Source organism: Pteronotus mesoamericanus, unplaced genomic scaffold (assembly GCF_021234165.1).
Source record: "Pteronotus mesoamericanus isolate MK-2021 breed Mesoamerican mustached bat unplaced genomic scaffold, CSHL_Meso_final contig_52, whole genome shotgun sequence".
Classification (NCBI taxonomy): domain Eukaryota; kingdom Metazoa; phylum Chordata; class Mammalia; order Chiroptera; family Mormoopidae; genus Pteronotus; species Pteronotus mesoamericanus.
Window position 1 is genome coordinate 8,977,788 of NW_026555189.1, and position 10,288 is coordinate 8,988,075.

The 10,288-nt window shown below is 44.1% G+C and overlaps 1 protein-coding gene across 1 annotated transcript; it reads left to right on the forward strand.

Moving 5' to 3' along the window:
* The first annotated feature begins 1,425 nt into the window (after nt 1-1,425).
* On the forward strand, nt 1,426-9,944 carry CHST4 (carbohydrate sulfotransferase 4). Its single transcript, XM_054579028.1, is given in 3 exon segments — nt 1,426-1,605; nt 8,506-9,663; nt 9,665-9,944. Coding segments are annotated over 3 exon segments (1,311 nt in total). The 5' UTR covers nt 1,426-1,527; the 3' UTR covers nt 9,740-9,944.
* The last annotated feature ends 344 nt before the right edge of the window (nt 9,945-10,288 follow it).

A 10,288-nucleotide genomic window follows, 5' to 3' on the forward strand; every position in this document is an offset into this window, starting at 1 on the left:
TTATATTCACTCGTGCACATGTTGTATAAATGTTTTCGTCTACTGTTTTGTGGACAAAAAGAGGCCTGACAAGCTCAGGGGTGATCTTCATGGCAGCCTTACAAACTCTGGGACCTAAAGTAACCACAAAGGATGATCTGAAATTAAAGCTTTCTAACTAAAAGAAGTTTATGGTCGGTAGTCATGTCCTAGGCTGGAATCTTCCCTGGCAAAAGTCAATCTTTACCTTAATTAAGGCTGTCTATTGTCTTTTTGCATCTATGACAATATACCTTTGGAATGTCGAAGTAATTTCCTTTATCTGGACCCCTAAGCACAGGCACTGCACCAGAGGGAGACCACAAATCCCCTTATTGTTATTATTATCGTGTTAATTTTTGACTGTTAACTATCCTATACCCACCTATGCAAAAGAAGTGTCCATCATTTTACATCTTCATCCAATCCCAAAGGTTCCCCCCGCACCTCTCCTTTGCTTTCTCCCACCTCCCTAATCTGTCACCAATGGATTTCATGTAACCCACTTATGTCGTCTCTTTTGATTGCAATGTATAAAATAAGGTGCAAAACTGCCAGTTTCAGGAGCATTTTCTCAGTCTGTTGAGATTGTCCTTCCCAGCAATTGCCATCAGTTTGGCTCTAACAAATTCACAAAAATTCTCTATAGGTTTAAATGTTTCTTACATTGACATTTCATACTCACAACTATGTAAAATAGCTCAGAGTAGCTATACAATTGGCCCAAGGACACACAGCTCATAAGAAGGTATAATCTTTGATGTTAACTTGTTTCTTTTTCTTTGTCTTTGCACACACCTCGCTATTACAGCTTAGAGTTAACAGTCAGATGCAATCCAAAAATAGCTTTCTCATTCCATCCCCCTTCTTTTTTGCAAGAGGTAAGATTAATATAGAGGAGTAAAGTTTAAGATTCTGTGGGCATTTTGGTTGTAACTGGTGGTTTGCCTAGACCTCAGTTCCCAGTTTCCCAGGGCTCTCCTTTCTTTTTCACTTCGCCCTCAGGGAGTTAATCTTTCCAGCTCCTTTAAAGGAGGGCACATTCCAGGATCATCTCCCAGTTGTGGGCGAGAATGCGTCCAGCCTATCTCAAGCAGTCAGTCTCCCCACCCCTTGAGTCTCTCAGTGTTAAAGCTGCTGATATCAAAGTTCCCTGGGAGTGAATGCTTTCTCTACCCAATCCTGGAAGGTGGACCATTTCTTTGGCAGAAGGGGGAGGGCAGTGGAGTTTCCTCTTAGAAGGGACAGTTATGCAAAATGCAAGGAGGAGGAGAAGAAAACTGAGAAGGGAGTTGGTGAGCCAGGAGAAGAGCCGCACAGCTCAGCTATCAGTGCCCCTCCCTAAAGCCCAAGTATTAACGAGGTAAGAACGGTTTTCTCTGTATACACCTCCAAAGCTGGGCTATCACGCCAGGGCTAAAGGAGCCCAGCATCTGGTAACCTGGGGCAGCTAAGCTGGGATTGCAGTGACAACGGCAATGGAAGGGTGCTGATGCAGCCGACGGACGGATGGAGAATCTTCCTGAGAAAGCCCAAGTTGCCTGCCAGGAGCTGCTCCATCTCCACGCGGCTCCATCCCTAAAAAAGGTGAAAGAGCCTAGGATGCCAGGGCTGTTCTGTGTATTTGGTAGCCAGTCCCGTGAAGTATGTAACTTGTTTAGATCCTGGCTTCTGAGCTCAAGTCTCTGTACTTCCTTCAGCTTCTCTGTGCAGGTGCTTGGGAGGGGCGGGCTGGCGGTGCAGGGAGCTACAGGTTTTCTCTAATTCAGTTGAAGTACAGTGTGGTGATTGAACCCTGGGGGACCTGGGGCCCAGGAGAATTGGGTTCTGATTCCAGCATGGCTATTTTGATCTTTGAACCAATTAATTAAAGTTCAGTGTATTTATTCTGAAAAAATGGGGGTGTGGATCCTTGCTGTCCTATACAGTCATACCTTGGAGATACTGTGGGTTAGAGTCCAGATCACAGCAATCAAGAGAGTCTTGCAAAAAAGTGATTCATAATCTTTTGCTGGTGGAGGTCTTGCCTTCAATTTGTAAAAAAATGCAGTATTTATAATGCGCAATACAGTGAAGAGCAATAAAATGAGGTGTGCTTGTATACCTCATTGGATTGTTGTCGTAAGCTTTCAGAGCTTTCAGAGTTGTGGAGTGCCGTTTAGATGGAAAATAAGACTAAGTTATGAGGCCACCACATCAGACAAGGCAGAAGAGACCTCTATCTCATATAGTCTTGGACAAGCCCGAAACTTTGAACTGGAAGTTAGAAGTTTCCTTACCCAGGTCAATGAGGGCACTTTAAACAGTAAAATATGTTTTACCAATGTCTGTTAATTCAGTCATTCATTCAATAGATGTTTCTTACCTAACATGTGCCAGGCACAGTCGCTGGCACTAGAAACAAAGCAATGGCGAGGACACAGGCCCCATCTTCCTGGTGCTTTCAGCCTAGTTACAGTTCGTTACCGTATGGGCACCTCTTGCCCCGGTGGAGATAAGCACATGGGTGTTGATGTCCTGACCCCAGCTCTGCTCTATTTGTTCTCTCTATTCTCGGTCTGAGCATATCTTCTGCCCTCTATAATTTCAGGTTGTGGAGGCATAATCTCAGCTGAGAATCTAAGTTAGGAATGTGTCAGTCGCTATAATGCTGGGCTCTTAAATCCATGTCTATCTGTTTTGTCTCAGAGTCTTCATTTTGTTTCATTTTGTTACTAAAAGGCTACACTGTACCTTTTGGGGGACATCTATAACTCAGCCCTCTGTAACCAGGCAGCCCGATGAGGTCGCCAATCTGCGGCCGCTGGACCTGACAGAGGTCCCACCCCTATGTCAAGATCCTACAGTTGTCATGACTGTTCAGTGATGGGCCTGGTGGGCCTGTCCTTTGTGTGCCAAGATGACACCAGTTGCCCATCACTGGGGCAACATGTTTTTAAATTATTCTGGGGGGTGGTCATGATGGGATGTGCTGAGGATTTTTTCCTTTTTTTTTCTTTTACTAACTGAGCTGGTTACAGCAAGGGGAGTAATCGGGATAGTCTGTTGCTCTGCAATGGGGCTTTTATTTCTAATGTTTCTTAAAATAATGTTCATTTCCACCCCTCCTCCCCATTTTAATTAATACATGCTCAGTGTAGATACTTTTTTGGAGTGAGGTTAACTGTGCCATATTGCATCAAACCTACACGTCTGACTTATTAATATCTTGATTCAGGCAATTGAGACATTATTGGTTCTGTGCTCAATACTCAATGGAATCACCTAAATGTTAGTAACTGATAGTAAAGAGATATTCGTGTGCATTTTAGAAAAGAACAAGTTGCCTCTTCCCAGTCAACTGTTCATTCACTCATTCAACAACTGTTTGATGAGCCCCAACACTTGTAAGTTTCACATACCTGTAAATAACATGAGACATAGTGTTTATTCTTAAATTTCAAGAGCTGGTTGTAATTCACCTACAGCTGTTTACTACAGAGTGAGAAGTTTGGGGAACACCTAAGTCTCATGGGAAGGGAGATAGCTTTGAGGGAGAAAGCTAATATGTGGGCAGAATCTTGAGGGAGTAGTGGTCTTGCAAATGTCTCAGGGCTTCTAAATAACTGGGCACATTCGGAAGAGCTAAAAGTAAAGTCTGGACCCTAAGGCACCAAAAAGGGGGGAGTGATGGGACACCAAAGATTAGATCACCAAGGACCCTCGGTCTGTATGAATTGCAAAGTGTGGGAAAGGAAAAATAATTTTTCCTTCTACCCTTTTAAGTTCTGGCTGAACTAATAATCAAGTTAACATAAGGCCCTGGCAGGGTAATTCAGTTGATTAGAGTGTCATCCCAATATGCCAAGGTTGTGGGTTCTATTCCCAGTCAGGACACATACAAGAATCAACCAATGAATGCACAAATAAGTGAAACAACAAATATATGTCTCTCCTTCTCTCTCTCAAATAAATCAATACAAAATTTTTAAAAAATTAACATGAGACAGATTGACAGGAGAAAATGACCAAAGTTTCATGTGTGGGTTCCATTAGGGTATGAGACCCAAGGACTGATTGGGCTTATATGCCTTCTTGAGCTAAGGAGAAGGGAGCAGGAGGGGGTTTAGGTTAGGACTTCAAAGAGCAGGAAGTTAATTTATATGAAGATAGAAAAGCGAACATTTCATAAATAAATATTTGCTGGGACATTTTTAACAATGGGACACAGAGAGGACTTTGATCATACTTAGTTTATATTAAACTATAATTATCCATCATTAACAGACTCCCTTCCAGGGAGAAGGTCTTCTATATAAAGTTTTTTATTCAGTTAATAGAAAAGTTGATGATTCTTTCTGAGTCTTTTGTTTCTTTAAAATAACCAGCTTAAAATAATATTTTGGGGTGGGAAACTCTGCTTCCCTCAAAAGTTACTCAAGGATTTTAAGGAGGGGAATGACAGACTTGTGCTTTAAAAAGATAGTTTTTGGCAGCAATGGATGATGGGGAGAGCTGAGAGACAGAAGAGAGAGGCTACTTACTGTCAAAGCCAGGCTAGAGATGAGCAGATTTAGGATTCCAGCAACAGGAAGGGTGGGATTCAAGCACGCAACTGAACAGCCAGAAAAGAACACTCAGGAGGGTGGACTAGGGACTCTGAAATGGAGTCAGGTCACAGACTCCCCCAAAATGCTTATCAACTCCAAGGACTACAGAGGAGGTGAGTGCAGAACAATCAGGGAAAGGAGCTGGTTAGACTAGAAGAGATTGCCGTAAGCAGCTTCGGGTTTTCTTTTCTTCAGGGAGCCACATCACCTCGCTTCTCTGAGGGCCTCAAGAAGGTCCACCTCTACCACTGACTACAGTTTCTGCAGAGATGAGCTTTGCCCAAGACACACCTTAAAGTATCCCGAGCTGTTCTGGTCAGTCCATCCTGGGTTGCCTAGATCCAGAATGTGCCTAGATTCCAGTGATAAGAGATGGGACCCACTTCACAAAACCATACTTTCTTTCTGCCCAGGGAAAGTGCCCATGGAAAGAAAAAGCAGAGAAAGAAGTCAGGGTTTCCATGGGGATTCCTGAGCATCATGGACAACTAAAGCCAGAGGGCAGCTGAGAAGAGCCAGCTCCAGGTCTGGGAGAGCATGGGCCAGAGGCCAGGCGCTACTGGCTGGCAAGGCAAGCTCAAAGCCATCGAGCCCTCTCGGGGCACTGGGTTGGCTCAAAGCTGGGATGGGGGAGCGAAGGGGTAACTCTGAAAAGTTTGCTTTTCTAAACCCAAGGAAATGTTAGGTTTTTCCTGAGTTGATTATAGATCCTGCTTATAAAATTCTATCCCAGTTTCCTTACAATTGTGCACAGGTCAAGTTCTTCTCTTCTTTACTTTCCTCTCTTTTGCTCCATTGCCTCCTATCTTTGTTCCAAACTTATCCTCATGCTCACATTGCCTTTGGGAGAAGACTTCTTGCTAAAGTCTTCGCAGTGTGGGGTGGGAGACGTGGCGGGGGGCGAGGGTGGGAAGAGAGTGGGCCATTATCAATAATGGCTTAGTTTCTAATCATTTCCTCTTGGGCTCAAGTTTAATCGAAGTAGGAGCACACTTAGCTGTTCCTGTACTAACCTAAATGGCCAAGACAGGAATGACCATTCATTGACATTTTCCTCGCATATAGCAGAGAGCTTTTTGGCCACCAAGGAGAGATGATCCTCCCTGGATCCTTTTGGCACACAGGGAGGAAGTGCTTTGTTGTCATGAGTGGAAGAGAGGGGTTTCTGTGCCACGGCCACACAAGGTTTGACCTAGGTCATTACACACTTCCCAGAAGGTTTAGGGGACTTCCATGGGAAGCCCATGAACTGGCAAAGAATGCTCTGCTTCTTCAGGAAGCAAGCAGTAAACTCCAAGCATTACATCTGTGGCTGCCTAATTTCTTATCTAAACTCCACTCCCTAGCATCTCTGGAGCTGTGGACCTAAAGAATGGTTTATGGCCAGTATGAAGGCTTTATGAGCAACAGTTATCAAAGGTACATATGAAACCATGAGTATACATATCCGTACTCATGGTTTATGATCAGTATGAAGGTTATATGAGCTAAAGGTAACAAAGGTACATATATATATATAGGTACTCTTTGAATTAGCAATTCTACTTCTGGGTAATAAATGTGTGAACATAAAGGCCATTATTGAAGTTTTTGAAATGGTAAAAGCTGGAAATAACTCAAAAGCCCATCAATGAGGAAACTGGTTGAATAAATCATCGTACATCCACACAATAGAATTCTATGTAGTGGTAAAAAGAAACAAGGAAACACTTTAGGTAAGGCCACTGAAAGCTGTCCAAGACATATTATTAAGTTAAAGAAACAAGGTGTGGCACAGTGTGGATTACCCTGCTACTTTTTGCATTATAAAAAGAGAAAAAATTAAGAACACATATACATTTGAATTTTTTGTTATGCAAAAGCAACTGAAAGGATACATGAAGAAGTGAACTCAGTTGCCATGTGAGAGCAAGTTTAGAAATGGGCAGATGGAGGACAGGTGTTAGAAGTAGACTTTTCACTGACAGCGATGACAAAACACCAGCTAAGACGCAAATACTGACTGTCAGTAAATAGAGAAGTTACTGATTCAGAAGCTGAAAAAAATTTTAGGTGTCCTTCCCCTCAGAATGATATCATGACCTGTTTAAAAAGTAGGTCATTAACCCTGTTTACAAACAGCTCTGGAAGTTTTCCTAATTTATGACAGACACACAGCATGTCACAGGATTTCCCCTCACCTATCATGTGACATGTTAAAGGCCTGGAGTGTGACAGGCAAGGCTGAAGGCTGACAAGGACTCCCCTACCTCTTTGCTGCACGCAGAATCTTAGGAGGCTTGCTTTTAAATTCTGAGTCTGTGGGTTTAATGTCCATAATAATGATATTTTTTGTATATTGTTTTTGTTTATTTTTTTTAATTTTCCAATTGTAGTTAACATCCTATATTATTTTATTTAAGTTTCAGGTATACACATAGTGCTTAGACATTTATATAATTTACAGAGTGATCCCCCAATATTTAATACTTTTTAAAACAATTTGAACCATGTGACTATCACCTATTAAGAACTTATTGAAAAACTAGTGATAAAACTTGTCACCAGGAAAATTGAAAACCCTAAATCCAGCTCCAGTTACCGTCTAGAAATATAACTTCTCTTCTTTATTAAAGCTTTAAGGAAGAACTTCTGGGTTATACATGATGTGCAAATTAACACATTGCTACTATTAATATTTTACCCTTTGTGAAATAGTTCTTTTGAGTCTTAATAGTTATGTATATCAGGAAGTCGCCCAAAATGATCCAGAATCATCTCAACCCCTTAAAGAGGGTTAAGATGTCCCTCGGGATAATATTCTAGCATGGCACTAAGGACTGTTGTCTTTTCACACAAAGTGAGCCCTGATTGTGGTAGAAGTTCAGGGTTGCCCCCAGTCTGTGTGAGCTTTAGAATGAATTACAAAGTGAAGTTCACTTCTCTAAATATTTAACATCTAAAAACTAGCAAATCAACCTAATATATTTGTTCTGTTGGACAAAGATACTATTCTGACACCTACCAGAACATTTTTTTAGTATAAACCTTAAATTCTTGATGAGATGGCATTCCCTAGGGTTGGACAGTACACCACCCGCCCACCCACACGGGGTGGCCCTGAGTAGGTTGTGGCCAGCGGACAAGTACTCCCACAGAGCAGCAGCGCCGCTGGCAGGCCATGCACGGTATCACTACTGCGCTCTCAGGTTGGCTCGCCACACTTTATAGAGCTGGCTGTTAAGGAGATGACTCAACCTAAACAGTTTTGGGTAATTTATTACCTGCATGTATGTGAGGTCAGCATTGGGTCAGCTCCTCATTTTCTAGTCCCATGCGATGAGACCAAATCAGGGGCGACCACCTGACACTGAGGAGGTAACTCCAACCTAAAGCCAAGCAGCTTTATAGCGTGCAGCCGTAACCTTAGGGGACTGAAAGTCCCGTGCTTAACTGAGATAAAGGAGGAGGATGTGGCACTCTCAAGGTAGGAGGGTGGGTGGTGGCCTCATGCAATTCCTCACAAGCCACCTTATCTTCCTTAGTTTTAGAAGGAATCACAGGGCTTTCAAGCAAAACTTGGGCCGGGCTGCAGTTAAGCTTTGCCTAGTGGCTTGTGTGAAGATGTCACTGGGGTGCCAGGGTGGGACCCCACATGGATGAAATGTGGCTGAGTTCAGACATTTTGGTAACTCAATGGACAACAGAGACCAAGAGAGAGGAAGAAAAGAGCCTAAAGCAAATAGAACTTATTGTCAAGGAACAGGAATTGATTCTGAGGAGCATTTGGGGAACTGCTTGCAAGAAGGTCCAGCCCTCTGCATTGCTCATTGGTTGGGGTTAGGGAGAAGGTGGTTTGGACTAGAAGGCAGACACCAAAACAACAGCCCAACACAGCTCCTCTGCTTGTTCCTTAAAGGTCTTCCACTTCAGCAAGATGATACTGCCCAAAAAAAAGCCACTGCTATTGTTCCTGGTTTCCCAGATAGCCATCTTCACTCTCTTCATCCATTTGTACAGCCACGACTTCAATTCCCCATCTAGCAAGGAGCGGCTCAAGACCACACACGTGCTGGTTCTGTCTTCCTGGCGCTCTGGCTCTTCTTTAGTGGGACAGCTTTTTGGGCAGCACCCAGATGTCTTCTACCTGATGGAGCCTGCCTGGCACATCTGGATGACCTTCACACAAAGCACTCCCTGGAGGCTGCATATGGCAGTGCGGGATCTGATACGCGCCATCTTTCTGTGTGACATGAGTGTCTTTGATGCCTACATGGAACCTGGTCCCCGAACACAGTCCAGCCTCTTCCAGTGGGAAACCAGCCGGGCCCTGTGTTCCCCCCCTGCCTGTGACATCTTCCCACGGGATGTGATCATACCCCAGGCTCACTGCAAGATCCTGTGCAGTAAGCAGCCCTTTGGCGTGGTAGAGAAGGCCTGCCGCTCCTACAGCCACGTGGTGCTCAAGGAGGTGCGCTTCTTCAACCTGCAGGTCCTCTACCCACTGCTGAGGGACCCTTCCCTCAATCTGCACATTGTGCATCTGGTCCGGGACCCCCGGGCAGTGTTCCATTCCCGAGAACACACCAGGGAGCATCTCATGATTGATAACCAAATTGTGATGAGGCAGGAGCAGCAGAAGCTCAAGGAGGATGACCAATCCTACTATGTGTTGCAGGCCATCTGCCAAAGCCAGCTGGAGATCTACAATGCTGCGCAGACCTTGCCCAAAGCTCTCAGGCGGCACTACCTGCTCATGCGCTATGAGGACCTGGTCCGGGACCCCCTGGCCCAGACTGCTCGAATGTATGAATATGCAGGATTGAAATTCTTGCCTCACCTCAGGACCTGGGTGCATAACATCACTCGAGGCAAGGGCATAGGTACTCATGCCTTCCTTACAGATTCCAGGGATGCCCTCAAAATCTCTGAGGCCTGGCGCTTGTCCTTGCCTTACGGGAAGGTTTCTCAGCTTCAGAAAGTCTGCGGTGATATCATGAAGGTGTTGGGCTACCACCTCGTCAAATCTGAGCAAGAGCAGAGAAATCTGTCACTGGATCTTCTGTCTACCTGGACCCCCTCTGGGCAATTCTATCAAGAGGATTGAGGAGGCTCTGTTCCCACTAGGCACCAGCCTCAGCCACATTAACTGAAGGTTGCTTCTAAACCTTAATTACCAATATTTTGCTGTGTATAATCTGCACCTGCATTTGTGTGTGCATTATACATGGGATTATTATACCCATGGCATGTAATCAATATACTCCTGTAAAATGTGCATACTTATTTTTCCCTCAAAAATTTGGGCAAAAATAGTGCACATCATACACAGCAAAATATGATTTATCTCTGCCAGTATACACATGAGTATAAGTTATGCCCACACGTGCTTAAACTGAGAAATCTTTGTAGCTCCACTCAAGTCTAGAAAAGAGACTCAGTGACCTTATGTGAGCGGCACATTCTACCACTGAAAAGGCAGAACTGTCTTCTTTTCTTCTTGGCCTTCCTATTTGTATAGGCTTCAGAGGATCCATGGCCTGGGGTCCTATTTGGCACCACACAGTATCAGTGGAGTAAATCCATTAATGTCTCTGTCCGTATCTTGCCCAGTGGGAAAGGGGAGAGACAGGAAAATCAGGGAAATGGGTCTTTCAGCAAAGATCCCACTAGTACACTCCACAGGGATGTGAACTCTGAGC